We start from the raw sequence: 14631 nt of genomic DNA on the forward strand, positions 1-14631 counted from the left end.
ACTGTGCAACTGAGTGGTAGAATCTGGGGGATTTTACAATAGTGTAGAGGAAATATATCACGAAGGTTTGGTGTTGATCAGTGGATAATGATTGGACGTGCTTTCAAGCTGTATTTCTTTGACTAAGTGCCGGCAATGTGTTTTCCACCTTTTATTACCAATTTTCATCATGGTAACATGGTCACTGTAAAGGTGATATCATTAAATTACACACAGTTCTCTTGGCCTTACAGGGTAGGTACAGGGCAGATGTTTCTCCTGGCTGAGGAGTTTAGAACATAGAAACTCCTCATGCCAAATAAAAACATGGCCATTTAAGACTGAGCTGAGGAGAGATTTCTTCACCAAGACCATCGCCATACTTTGGCATTCTTCCTCATGTGGTGTGCGGAAGCTCAGTTATCCAAGATCAGCACATTGTTGGAATATTAAGTTACTCAAGAAATATCAGTTTGGTGCATGTAAATTAAAAATATGAAGTGGCATCGAGGTAAAATATCAACCACTCAAGATTTGATTGACAGAATGATCTATCTTGCTTCTATTTCTCATGTTCCTAATTTCATATAAACAATTCTAGTGCTGTGGCAGGAGCAGAAATTTGAATTGAGATATTTAATCAAGGGATAAGTGATAAGTACAGTATTTCACTCAAAACAGCCACTCAAGGAACTGGAAAGGAACGATATGGAGGGCAGTTGATTTCATGTAGAAGAATCAAACATTTTTCTTTTGAGGAGTGAATATGGTGGATCTGAAAGGAAGTATAAGTGTATTTAATCATCTCAGTTTGCTGAGTTTACCTGGAGTTCAATAAGATAAGTTGTGCAGCCAGTAGTGAAGGAAATTGTGAAATTCCTGATGAGGTTGAAACTAGAGAAATATGCAACTGAAGAGGTTGAGAATGGGAGAGCCGAGTTCCCAGGACATCAGCTCAGTGGGCAAGGGGGAGGAAGGGAAGCAACAGAGGTGGCTGGCTAAAATGACATGGATCTTGAGGATAGAGATCTCTTGAGGATAATGACATGATCTCTCCTCATTTGTAGTTCTAGAGTGGAGTAGGCTTCCAGGAGATGGTTTGTTCTGAAGAAATGAAGTCAAAGATCATCACTCTAGTATGGTGCTGGAAAGGAGAGCCATTTTGAGAAAGGAGAACAGTGTGTAATATTTTTTATGTGGGTCCAGCCAGGTCTAGCAGTGAATGGATAAACTAGATGCCTGCGATCAATATCCAGATCTGTACCCATTGGATTTGAGGCACTGGTGGAAAGCCATCCCATAGAGAACAACCCAGGGTGAGTTACAATACTGGCTTTAATGAGAATCAGGTATAATGTCTCCAGCATCGTGAAATTTGTTGTTATGCAACAGCAGTACATCACAGTACATAATAATAAAACCTGGAGATTACAGTAAATATATATATATATATGTATATTGAAAAGTTAAATTAAATAAATAGTGAAAAAGAGGGAAAAAAAGTAGTGAGGTAATGTTCATTGGTTCAAAGTCCATTCAGAAATCTGGTGCCAGTGGGGAAGAAACTATTCCTGAATTGTTGAGTGTGTGCCTTCAGTCTACTGTACCTCCTCCCTGAATGTAGCAACGGGAACAAGGCATGACCTTGGTGATGGGGGTCCGTAATGATGGATGGCCTGGAACCTGGGCAGGCTAGTGCCCAAGATGGAGCTGAGTTCACGACTTTGTGCAGCTTGTTTTGATCCTGCGCAGTAGCCTCCCCATACCAGATGGTGATGCAGCTAGTTAGAATGCTTTCCATGGCATATCTGGAGAAATTTGTGAATATCTTTGGTGACAAACCAAATCCCCTCAAACTCCTCAACCTCGAAATTGGGTCTAGGCTAGCAAAAGTCAGGATGATTGACAAGGCCAGTAACTGCAGAGAGTTTATGATGAAAGCACTTCAATACACTGAGTAGATGTGAATAGAAATACCAGCTAAGTGACTATGTGATGTATTCTGCATCAAAGATTTATCTCAATTGAGGATTTATTTCTGTTCTGTTTTGGGAGTGATGATCTTTTTATTCTTTCTCCTTGAATCTATTTTCTGTTGGTTGCAAACAAAAGAAAATTTTCAGATGCTGGAAATTCAAGTAACACATGCAAAATGCTGGAGGAACTCAGCAGGCCAGGCAGTATCTATGGAAAAGAGTACAGTCGATGTTTTGGGCTGAGACCCTTCAGCAGGACTGGAGAAAAAAAGACGAGGAGTCAGAGTAAAAGGATGGGGGAGGAGTGGAGGGAGAAAACCAACAGTGTGATATCACCTTGTGTTCCTCTCTCTGCTCCCCTGCCCCTAAACTCTGACTCCTCATCTTTTCTCTCTAGTCCTGCTGAAGGGTCTCAGCCCGAAACATTGACTGTCCTCTTTTCCATAAATTCTGCCTAGCTTGCTTAGTTCCTCCAGCATTTTGCATGTGTTACGTCTGTTGGTTGTGTCCTTTTACAAGAAAAAAAATGGTTTTGGACCTACTTTCACCAATTAGATGAAATGATTATACAAGGTTTGAACAAAAAGGGGCATTGCAGAAAAGTATCAGTTTATCATCAGTTCATAGATACAAGAGCGATGTCCATCTATGATAAATTTTAAATGTATTCAAGGGTGGCCAAAACAATTGCACCATGTTTAAGTCTTTAAGATCTCTGATTACTTCAATATTACAGACTATTCCCAGGGAGAGTGATTTTCTGTGATACCCTATCAAGATCTAGGAATTAATAAGGGCATTAAGTGCCAAGGTGCAGAGTCTTAGTTACAACATCATGATCTAATGAGAAACAGCTGTTGGCAATGGATTAATGTCTTTAGTTCCTCAGAATTTAATGCCTATATTAAGCTTGCACAAGTTCAGTGCTGTTTGCTCCAAAGGAGAATTCCCAATAGACCTTCACTTAAATTTTATCAAGTTCCATGGAAAAATAATTCTCTTGAAATCTACACACATTTGCATCCAAGCATAGGATCACAGCCTAACTCCTGGGAGTCATTGTACAGCAATTCATGAAGGTTAACTGGAAGGTTGAGACAGAGGTGAAGAAGCTAAATGTAATGTTAGCGTGCATCTCAAAAAGACGAGAATATAAAAGCAGGGATGTAATGCAGAGGCTTTATCAGACAGCACTTCGAGTGTGGTGAGCAGTTTTGGGCATCTTATCTGAGACAGGATGTGCTGGTTTGGAGAGGATCCAGAGGAGGTTCACAAGAATATGCTGCTAATAACAGGGTAAATGAGTGAAGAATATTTTGTGGCTCTGCACCTGTACTCACTGAGTTTAGAAGAATAAAGGAGGATCTCATTGAAACCTATTGAATATTGAAAGGCTTAGATAGAGTGAGTGTGGAGGGGATGTTTCCTTTCGTGGGGAAGTTAAAAACCGGAGGGCACAGCCTCAGAACAAGACATCCCCTTAGAATAGACAATGAATTTCTTTAGCTAGAGGATGATGAAACTGTCACGGATTTCCACAGATAGCTGTGGAGGCCAAGTCATTGGTATATTTAAATTGGAGGTTGATAAGTTCTTTAATTAGTAAGGATGTCAAAGGTTAAAGGAAGAAGGCAGGAAATTTGGAGTTGAGAGGGATAATAAACGGTGGGCCGAATTGCCTAATTCTGCTCCTATGTCTTATGGTATTAAGCTCAGCAATTAATACCACACCATCATCCACTCCCAAGAATTCAGTAGACTCTAAGATCTCAGCCTCAATACCCACGTGCAGTTGGATCCTGGATTTCCTCACTTGTCAACCCCAGTCAGTTCGGATTGGCAAAAACATCTCCTCCACAATTTCCATCAGCACAGGAGCACCACAGGGATGTGTACTTAGCCCCCTGCTCTACTCGCTTTACACCATAATACCAAGCACAGTTCCAACACTACATACAAGTTTGTTGATGATACTACTGTTGTGGCCTGTATGAAAGTTGGTGATGAATCAGCATGCAGGAGGCAGATTGAAAACTTACGTACACAACGCTGGAAGAACTCAGCAGGTCAGGCAGCATCCGTGAGAAAAGAGTAGCCAACGTTTCGGGCTGAGACCCTACATCAGGAACGAGGGGGAAGAGAGGGCCGAAGCCCAGTAATAGAGATAGGGGAGGGGGTAGGGCCTAGAGGCACCAGGTGGAAAACCAATCAGAGGAAAGATAAAGGGGGGAGGGGAGGGAATAAGCATGAAAGAACTGTAGAGATAAAGAAGCAGAAAGTTGAAAGGGGAGAGAGGCAGAGAGGGACCTGGGATAGGGGAAGGGGAGGGAATTACTGGAAATTGGAGAATTCAATGTTCATACCACCAGGCTGGAGGCTACCCAGATGGTAGATGAGGTGTTGCTCCTCCAACCTGAGTTTGGCCTCATCATGGCAGTAGAGGAGGCCATGTATGGACATGAGAGGCAGAGTTGAAGTGGGTTGCAAACGGGAGGTCCTGTCTATTGTGACACCTGTAGGTGCTCAACGAAGCGGTTCCCCCAATCTGTGTTGGGTCTCGCCGATGTAGAGGAGGCCACACCGGGAGCACTGGATGCAATAGACGACACCAGCAGACTCGCAGGTGAAGTGTTGCCTCACCTGGAAGGACTGTCTGGGGCCCGGAATGGTGGTAAGGAGGGAGGTGTGGGGATAGGTGTAGCATTTGCGCTTACAGGGATAAGTGCCAGGTGGGAGTTCTGTGGGGAGGGACCAGGTAGTCGCGGAGGGAACGATCCCTGCGAAAAGCTGAGGGGGGTAGGGAGGGAAAGATGTGCTTGGTGGTGGGGTCCTGTTGAAGGTGGCGGAAGTTGCAGAGGATAATGTGTTGGATCCGGAGGCTGGTGGGGTGATAGGTGTGGACAAGGGGAACCCTGTCCCTGTTGTGGTGACGGGAGGATGGGTTAAGGGCTGAAGTGCGGGAAGTGGAGGAGATGCGGGTGAGGGCATCTTTGATGACGCCAGAAGGGAAACCACAATCCTGAAAGAAAGAGGACGTTTGAGAAGTCCTGGAATGGAAAGCCTCTTCCTGGGAGCAGATGCGGCAGAGACGGAGGAACTGGGAATAGGGAATGGCATTTTTGCATTGGGCAGGGTGGGAAGAGGTATAGTCAAGATAGTTATGGGAATCAGTGGGTCTGTAGAAGATGTCAGTGGATAGTCTGTCTCCAGAGATGGAGACCGAGAGATCAAGAAAGGAGAGAGAAGTGTCCGAGATGGACCAAGTGAATTTAAGGGCTGGGTGAAAGTTAGAGGCAAAGTTGATCAAGTTGACGAGCTCAGCATGGGTGCAGGAAGCAGCACCAATGTAGTCGTCAATGTAGCGGAGGAAAAGTTGGGGAGTGGTGCCAGTATAGATTTGGAGCATTGACTGTTCCACATAACCCACAGAGAGGCAGGCATATCTGGGGCCCATGCGAGTGCCCATGGCTACGCCCTTGATCTGGAGAAAGTGGGAAGAACCAAAGGAGAAGTTATTGAGAGTTAGAACAAGCTCCACCAACCGGAGGAGTGTGGTGATGCTGGGGAACTGGTGGGGTCTGTTATCCAAAAAGTAGCGGAGGGCTTTGAGGCCTTCTTGATAGGGGATGGAGGTGCATAAGGATTGAACATCCATGGTAAAAATGAAGCAGTCAGGGCTGGAGAATTGGAAGTTATTGATGAGGTGAAGGGTATGGGATGTATCCTGGATGTAGGTGGGGAGAGACTGAACTATGGGGGAGAAGATGGAGCCCAGGTAGGCAGACACAATGTTGCCTCTCCTTCCAGGTGAGGCAACACTTCACCTGTGAGTCTGCTGGAGTCGTCTATTGCATCCGGTGCTCCCGGTGCGGCCTCCTCTACATCGGCGAGACCCGACGCAGATTGGGTGACCACTTTGTCGAGCACCTCCGCTCCGTCCGTCACAATAGACAGGACCTCCCGGTTGCCACCCACTTCAACTCTGCCTCTCATTCCCATCTAGATATGTCCGTACATGGCCTCCTCTACTGCCATGATGAGGCCAAACTCAGGTTGGAGGAGCAACATCTCATCTACCATCTGGGTAGTCTCCAGCCTGGTGGTATGAACATTGAATTCTCCAATTTCTGGTAATTCCCTCCCCCTCCCCCCTCCCCCTATCCCAGGTCCCTCTCTGCCTCTCTCCCCTTTCAACTTTCTGCTTCTTTATCTCTACAGTTCTTTCATGCTTATCCACTCCCCCTCTCCCCTTTATCTTTCCTCTGATTGGTTTTCCGCCTGGTGCCTCTAGGCCCTACCCCCTCCCCTATCTCTATTACTGGGCTTCGGCCCTCTCTTCCCCCCCCCCATTCCTGATGAAGGGTCTCAGCCCGAAACATTGGCTACTCTTTTCTCACGGATGCTGCCTGACCTGTTGAGTTCTTCCAGCGTTGTGTACGTACTCTTTGATCCACAGCATCTGCAGTTGTATTTTTGTGTGTTGTAGATTGAAAACTTGGCTGAGTGGTGTAATAACAGCAACCTCTCACTCAATGTCAATAAAACCAAGGAACTGATTATAGACCAGAAGAGAGAAACCAGAGGTCCATGAGCTAGTAATTATCGGAGGGTCAGAAGTGGAGAGGGTCAGTAAATTTAAACTCCTGGATGTCACCATCCTTGAGACCAGTCCTGGGCCCATCATATAAATATAATTGCAAAGAAAGCATGCAAATGCCTCAACTTCCTCAGGAATCTGTGGAGATTCAGCATGTCATCAAAAACCTTGGTGAACTTCTGTAGTTATGTGGTGGAAAATGTGCTGACTGGCTGCATTATGGCCTGGTATGGGAACACCAATGCCTTTGACCAGAAAATCCTACAAAAAGTAGTGGATTTGGCTCAGTGCATCATGGGTAAAACCCTCCCAACCATTGAGCATATCCATCATCAAAGATCCTCACCAACCAGGCCATGCTCTTTTCTCACTGCTGCCATCAGGTAGGAGGTACAGGTGCCTCAGGTCTCGCACCACCAGGTTCAAGAACAGTTACTACCCCTCAACCACCATGCTCTTGATGAAAAGGGGTAACTACACTCATTCTACTTCTGGTGTTCCCACAACCGATGGCCTCACTTTAAGGACTCTTTATCTTGTTACTTCATGGTCAATATTTATTGCTATTTATTTATATTTGCATTTGCACAGTTTGCTGTCCATTGATCCTGTTTACAGTTACTGTTCTATACATTTACTAAGTATGCCTGCAGAAAAAGAATCTCAGGGTTGTACTGGTGACATATATGTACTCCGATAAATAATTATACTTTGAACTTTGAACATATGGCCTTATGGTCCTACAATTCTCATAAAATAATCACAAAATTCACTCAAAATCTAAACCTTTGAACATCGTTGTTCTTGGTCAAGACAGGGAAGATGATGTTTACTCACAAAGTTCACCTCTAATAAAACATCCTGAACTTCAACTATTCATACAGTTTACTTACTATCCTTACACATCTACAGACACACTAGACCATATATGTCAAACTCAAGGCCCGCGGGCCAAATCCGGCCCGCGGTGGAATTATCTTTGGCCCGCGAGATAATATCTAATTACTATTAAAGCTGGCCCCAGTAATCGAAGCGCCTATGGCGTATGATATGGCTAATGCTGAGTTTATTCAGGTACCAGGTTTTCAGGGTTTTTAGTGTTTATTCGGCAGTCTTGCTCGGCAGTCTTCTTCATAAGAAACGGAATTTGTAAAGTGAAACACTTTGTAGTTATAGCGGAGACTGAGACACATGAGAGCAGGCTGAAAAAACGGAGGGAACGAAAGCTGCGTTCGCACGCGTCCGACTGATCCGGCCCGCATGAAGCTGCATTTTGCTCAATCCGGCCCGTGACCTAAAATGAGTTTGACACCCCTGCACTAGAACATACTCTAGAGAAAGGATCCTTGGCTCCATCAATAAGAGCATGGCCCATAAAAGGAAGTTAATCTACACCCTATGGAAATAACTGATGTGGTCAAAAGCGAGCATTGTGATTATTGCTAGGCACCATTCATTGGGAAGGCCATCACGTCGGAGTGAAAGTGCAAGAGTTTTACTAGAAAGTTCTACAAGATAGAGAAGCTGGGGCTGCTCTCCTTTTAAAGGTCGAAGAGCAGGTTTGAGAGATTTTGACACATTGTTGTTTTCAGCAAATAAATGAAATTAAAATGTCCACAGTACCTAGATGGTACAAATTAAAGGTGAATGGTGAACAGTGGGGCTGACATAATGAGCAGTGGCAATGCACTGCCTAAAAGGATACTGGAAACAGACTTAACAGCAATGTTCAGGAAGTAACTAGTTGATGACTTAAAGTGATTCCATAATGGGCTAAGAGCAGATATTGGAAAGCTGCGAATAATGTTTATATAGACTGTATTGTAACATTCTAAGTTTAAGCATACTGTGGATAAAGCACCTCGTGACTCAGTACACCAAGGCTCAAAGGGACAGAATGGAGGCAGGGATTCTGGAATATATGCATTGATTCAGCCGCTGCTGGTTAGGATGCAGCCAAAAAGTTCAACCAATTTGCAGAACTATTTCATTATTTTTCCTGCATCCAATAAGTACTTCTAATTCTAATTTTTTAACCAGGTTGTAAAGTCTAACTTGGCTATTTCTAGGAAGGTTTATCATAGGACATCCTACCTCCTGCATTTCCTTCCCCATCTTTAAATTATTTTATAGTAGGTTGTCAAAGGAAATGAGTAAACAACCTTCTTCCACCTCTTGGGTTGCTCACAGCAGTGTCCGACAGAACAGTCTCTAATTCCAGAAGATCTCTGGACATAACTGACTTAAGAGTCACAGCTTGTTAGGCAATGATGTCCCAACAAACTGCTGTTTACATTTACTTTCCCAAATGGTCACCATTTTCTCAAGGAGGCCAAAACTGGTGATGAGTAAACCACATGGAATCAATCCTCCCACATGTCTTCCAACATTAAATCAACAGCTTCTTCTTCTAATGCTTTGAGTTCATTCCACTGAATACAGCATCTCATAAATCCAATTCCTTAAATACGAATAATAAATTCAAACACAACATTTATTTACTCTTGCTGCTTTTACCCTTCTAGGAGATAGAAGACATGGGTTGGGAAGTGTTGTCCACAGGGTCTCCTGTTGTTTCAAATGTATTATATTGCGTCCTGAGTTATTAAGAGGTGTTCACGTTCTTTATTCTTTCATTTATTATTCTTTCAGAAGGTATTTGATAACCATGGTTAATGATCTTACAAAATAAAAAAACAGTCTGAGTGTTGGGAATGGTTAGGCATAATTTTAACCTAATCCAGCAGATAGGAACCTGACCTCATTTATTATATATTTTCCATACAACATTCCAGATCTTCAACAAGATGGCATCAGGGACCAGCGTGACTAATGATAATGTCCTGCAGACAGCTCACAAAACTACCTCTTCTTTTCCTTCTTTTAAGTATAGCTCTACTACTAATATGTGTGTGATTGGAGCCTGTAGTTTACACTTTGATCATATGTCTTTGGGCCGACTGAGTGATCTGGCACTTTTGTTATCTCAGAGGGAATTCGGCAAGGTTGAGAACAAAGTATGCGGCCTAATGGTGGAGTGCAAACCCATGATCACTGATCTCGCCAACTAAAGCATCGAGCCAGATTGAAATCAACGTGGGTGAATGCAGGCGAGCCGGTGTTCAGCACTGTCTGCCTGTGTTTGACTCTCTTTCTCTCTCTACCCCTCTCGCTCACTGCTACCAGAAGAAGGTGGAAGTGTCTTTGGTCTTGGGCAAGGTTTGATCAGCACGAATTGTGGATTGGATTCATTTTTAGAGGTCTCTGAAGTTCATGTCAAATGTTTTTGTCATTTTGGGTGATGCCTTTTGCAATTGCTATTTTGCACGATTCTGATCAGGGCGTTTTGACACGGACTGGCTCCATGGCCTGAAGTCAATGAACAACATAATGCTAACTTGAACTGAACTACACTGAAAGTTGTTAGACCATTTTTCAAGGACTTTGTGGTTTGATGTTGATTATTGTGCATTTTTCACTCATCTTTCTGCCTTTTGTGTGATTTTTTTTCGTGCTTTGTGTGTTTGATGTTTTCTTTGAATAGGTTCCATGTTGTTTCTTTGTTTCATAGCTGCCTATAGGAAAATCTGGGAGTGTTTACTGCATACATACTTTGATAATAATCTTTGAGATTCTTATAAACATTCACTGCTTTTGCCTGGAAAGTAAACATTTGAGCAACTGCTTATGATAATAGCATCTCAGCCAAAGCTTAAAGAGTGCTTACTCACTAGGGAAGTTCACATATAAAGAATGGCCACTTGCTTGCTAGATCTAATGAAATTTTGCCTCATAAAAGTTGCGCAATGTCATGGAAGGTGAAAAGAAACAAACTGTTCTAAATAGAATTTTAACTTAGCAAATTTCCTCAGTTTACACATTTTCTCCTCGAAGTAATTTACCATAATCATTGCTGGTGAATTAAAACTGCAAGCCATGTGCCATGAAACTTACATGTGAGACAATTATTTAGTCAGGGCACAGCAAGATACTTAAGTCAAACGTGTAAAAATAAAACAAGCCTGAGGTAAGATTAGTATATTTTGTTGACTATCTGAGAAAATAAATTGGTAGCTGAAGGATTTCTTCATGTTTATTTAGCACGAATAATGGAAATTGCCCAAGAAGAGGATAACTGTATCGGGATGCAAATTCTAGTAAAGAATTTCTAAGTGTATGTGTGTATATATCCCACATTCATGAGATTTAACATTTACTTAATTCCCAGGATTGGCAACATAATCAAAGACCCCATCCGTAAGACCATGTGTGGTCCCGCAAGGTATAGGAACAGATTTAGGCCACTCAGCTTAGTGGGTTGACATACTCTGGACGTTCTTTCTTCACCCCTCTCCCATCAGACAGAAGATACAAAAGCCTGAAAGCAGGTACTACCAGGCTCAAGGAAAGCAGCTATCCCTTTGTTATTAGATTACTGAACCATCCCCTAGTACTATAAGACCTCCCAATCTGCCTTATTATGGCCTTGCACATTAACATTTGCCCGCACAGCACTTTCTCTGCAACTGTAACACTTTAATCTGCACTGTGTTATTACTTGTGTTGTACTATCTCACTGCAAAGTTGTAATCAAATTATCTGTATAGATCGCATGCAAACCTCAGTATGTGGGACAATAACAAACCAATTTACCAATTATCATGTACACCCGGTAACGGTTAATCAACAACCACAACTAACCAGTATCAAGTAGTCCTATACTCTTAGCTGCTATCTGACTGATTCGTACAAGGTGGAAACAATTACCAGCCATTTTGCAGGAAAATGAGAAAACAATGATGTCATCAAATGCCCAAGTGTAATCTGGATGAGGAGGAAAGAACGCCAGGCTTTTTGTCGCTTCCCTGCGGAGATCAATGAGGAACGTGGAGTGCACCATGGGGACAGGATAACAACCCAAACGCTTCCACTCGCGGATTGGAACGTAATCAGGCGTTCGCTTGTAGTAACCCTAGACAGACAGAGAAAACGACAATGAAGTGAATGAAAAATAATGAAGTGTACAAGTGTGTGTTATCTGTACAGTTTCACACTGGACTAAGGAAAGAGCCTGTCCAATACAGGGCTGGGTATATTTAAGTCTCCGCAGTTAACTCTGTTTTAACACCAAGTTTACTGTAAAAGTGATAACAAAAATGTGTCAGTGCATACATGCACATGATATTTAGAAACATTACTGTTGCCTGGAAGCTATGCATAATCTGACATCTTAAAAGCAGTCCTGATTCCTAGCCCAAAGTTGCAAAGCTGCAGAGTGAAATGCCGGGGAATGAAGCTTCCTCTGTCCATCATCTTGTTAGCAAATGTACAGTCGCTGGAGAACAGGATCGAGGACCTAAGGCCAAGATGAATGTTTTGGAGGGAATGAGGAATTACTGTGTTCTGTGTTTCATGGAAACATGGCTTATTCCAGACATGCCACATGTAAGACCCAAGGGGTTCCCAATGCACCAGATGGACCAGACTGCTGATCTGAGAAGGCAAAAACAGGGCAGGGGTCTGTGTTTCATGATAAACTCTTTGTGGTGCTTAGATGTAGCGGTCTTGTCACAATTAAGTGGCGACCATTCTACTTACCAAGAGAGTTCTCCTCCATGATCTTGACCATAGTTTACATACCACCAAAGGCCACAGTTAAGCAAGCACTCAAGCTATTGAGTGCCGCTATCAGCAAACTGCAGATGCTGCAATCAACCCAGGTTCAATTCCTGCTGCTGTCTGTAAGGAGTTTGTACATTCTCCCTGTGAATGCATGGGTTTCCTCCAGTTTCCCACCACAGTCCAAACATGTACCAGTTGATGGCTTAATTGGTCATTGTGAATCATCCCACAATTAGGCTAGGATTAAATTGAGGGTTGCTGGGCTGCGTGGCTCAAAGGGTTGAAAAGGCCCATTCTGCACTACATCTCAATAAATAAACATCATTCAGTCTTTTCTCAGCAGAAGCATTCAGTCTTTTCTCAGCAGAAGCCCTGGATGAACCAGGAGATCCACAATCTGCTGAGGGCCAGGTCAGTAGCATTCAGGTCTGGCAGCCAAGTTAAATGCAAGAAGTCCAGGTACGACCTCTGGAAAACCATCTCACATGCCAAGTGGCAATTCCAGACCGAATCCGATCACTGAACGATGCTCAACAGCTGTGCCAGGGCTTAAATGTTATCCTCTCCTACAAAGTGACACGGGTGGCAACAAGGGTTCACTCCCAGGTGAGCTCAATGCTCACTCTGACCATCAGAACATGGAGGCACTTCCACAAATACCCACAGCTGCTGATGACCCTGTGATTTGAGTCTTCGACGCTGACATGAGAGCATCTTTCAGGACGGTGAACCAAAGGAAGGCTCCCAGCCCAGAAGGTGTACCTGGCCATGTACTAAAGACCTGTGCTGATCAACTGGCTGGAGGGTTCGCCAATATCCTTAAACTCTTGCCTCGGCAGTCTGAGGCACCCATTTGCTTCAAGCAGGCTTCAATTTTACCGGTGCCTAAGAAGAACATGGTAACCCGCCACAATGACTATCATTCAGTAGCACTTACATCCACTGTGCTGCCGTGCCGGTGACGAAACATATCAACACCTGCCTGAGAAATGACTTGAATCCACTCTGATTTGCCTATCAGCACAACAGATCAACAGCAGATGCCACTTCATTGGCTCTTCACTCAATTCCGGAAAATCTGAACAGTGAAGATGCATTTATCAGGATGGTCTTCATTGACAACAGTGCCATCATCTCCTCAAAACTAATCAATAAGTTTCAAGACCTTGGCCTCAGTACCTCCTTGTGGAACTGGATCCTCAATTTCCTCACTTGCAGACCCCAGTCATTTCGGATCCTCCACGATCTCCATCAACACAGATGCACCACAGGTTGTGTACTAAGACTCCAGCTCTACTCGCTTTATTCTTTTGACTGTGAGGTCCTCCAATTCCTTATTTCAGTTTGCCGGTGACACCACTGTCACTGGCCAAATCAAAGGTGGTGAAGAATCAACAGACAGAAGGAAGACTGGCTTTCTGGCTGAGTGGTGACACAACAACCTCTTACTCGATGTCAGCAAGACCAAGGAGCTGATTATTGACTTCAGGAGGAGGAAACCAGAGGTCCATGAGCCAATCCTCATCAGGGGGATCAGAGGTGAAGAGGGTCAGCAACTTCAAATTCCTTGGTGTTATCATTTTGAGAGAACTGTCCTGGGCCCTGGACATAAGTGCCATTATGAAGAAACAACAGCAGCACCTCCACTTTCCTAGAAGTTTGTGAAGATTCAGCACGTCATCTAAAACTTTGACAAACTTCTCTCGATGTATGGTGGAAGGTATATTGAATGGTTGCAATATGGCCTGGTATGGAAACACCAATGCTGTACATACCAATGTATGGAATGGAATCATGGAAAAGCCTACAAAAAGTACTGGATAGGATCCACTCCATCACAGGTGAAGTCCTACCCAACACTGAGAACATTTACCTGGAGCGCTGTTGCAGGAAAGGACCCCCACCACCCAGCCCATGCTCTCTTATTGCTGTTACGATCAGAAAGAAGGTACAGGAGCCTTAAGACTCACACTGGTAAGTTCAGAAACAGTTATTACCCCTCAACCATCAGACTCTTGAACCAAAGAGGGTAACTTCACTCAACTTCAATTGCCCCATCACTGAACTGTTCCCACAACCAAAGGACTCACTTTCAAGGACTCTTCATCTCATGTTCTCAATGCCTACCGCTTATTTATTGCTATTATTTCTTTTTTTCTCTTACTTTTGTATTTCACAGTTCGTTGCTTTTCTTTTATAGTGATCATTTGCCCATCCTGTTCCGTTTGGTTTTTCACTGATTCTAGTGTGTTCCTTGTATCTACTGTGATTGCCTGCAAGAAAATGGATCTCAGCATTGTACATGGTGATATAAGGTACTTCGGTAATAAATTTACTTTGAATTTTGAACTTTGAAGAAAGGGCAGAGTCACAAGCTGGTGGTGCATTAACCTGCTTGTACGTTGTGCCTTCTGTGTAGTAATGAGTCAATGAAACCCACTACTACAGACAGCAGCT

At 43.5% G+C, this 14631-nt stretch overlaps 1 protein-coding gene across 1 annotated transcript in view; it reads right to left on the bottom strand.

Annotated features, from left to right (window-relative positions):
- Nucleotides 1-14631, bottom strand: part of LOC140737264 (procollagen galactosyltransferase 2-like) — a 173726-nt gene that overhangs the window by 37374 nt on the left and 121721 nt on the right. The window contains exon 5 of the mRNA XM_073063607.1: nt 11320-11524. Coding sequence (XP_072919708.1) covers nt 11320-11524 — 205 coding nt within the window. The remainder of the gene's footprint in view (nt 1-11319; nt 11525-14631) is intronic.

Source organism: Hemitrygon akajei, chromosome 12 (genome assembly GCF_048418815.1).
Source record: "Hemitrygon akajei chromosome 12, sHemAka1.3, whole genome shotgun sequence".
Lineage (NCBI taxonomy): Eukaryota > Metazoa > Chordata > Chondrichthyes > Myliobatiformes > Dasyatidae > Hemitrygon > Hemitrygon akajei.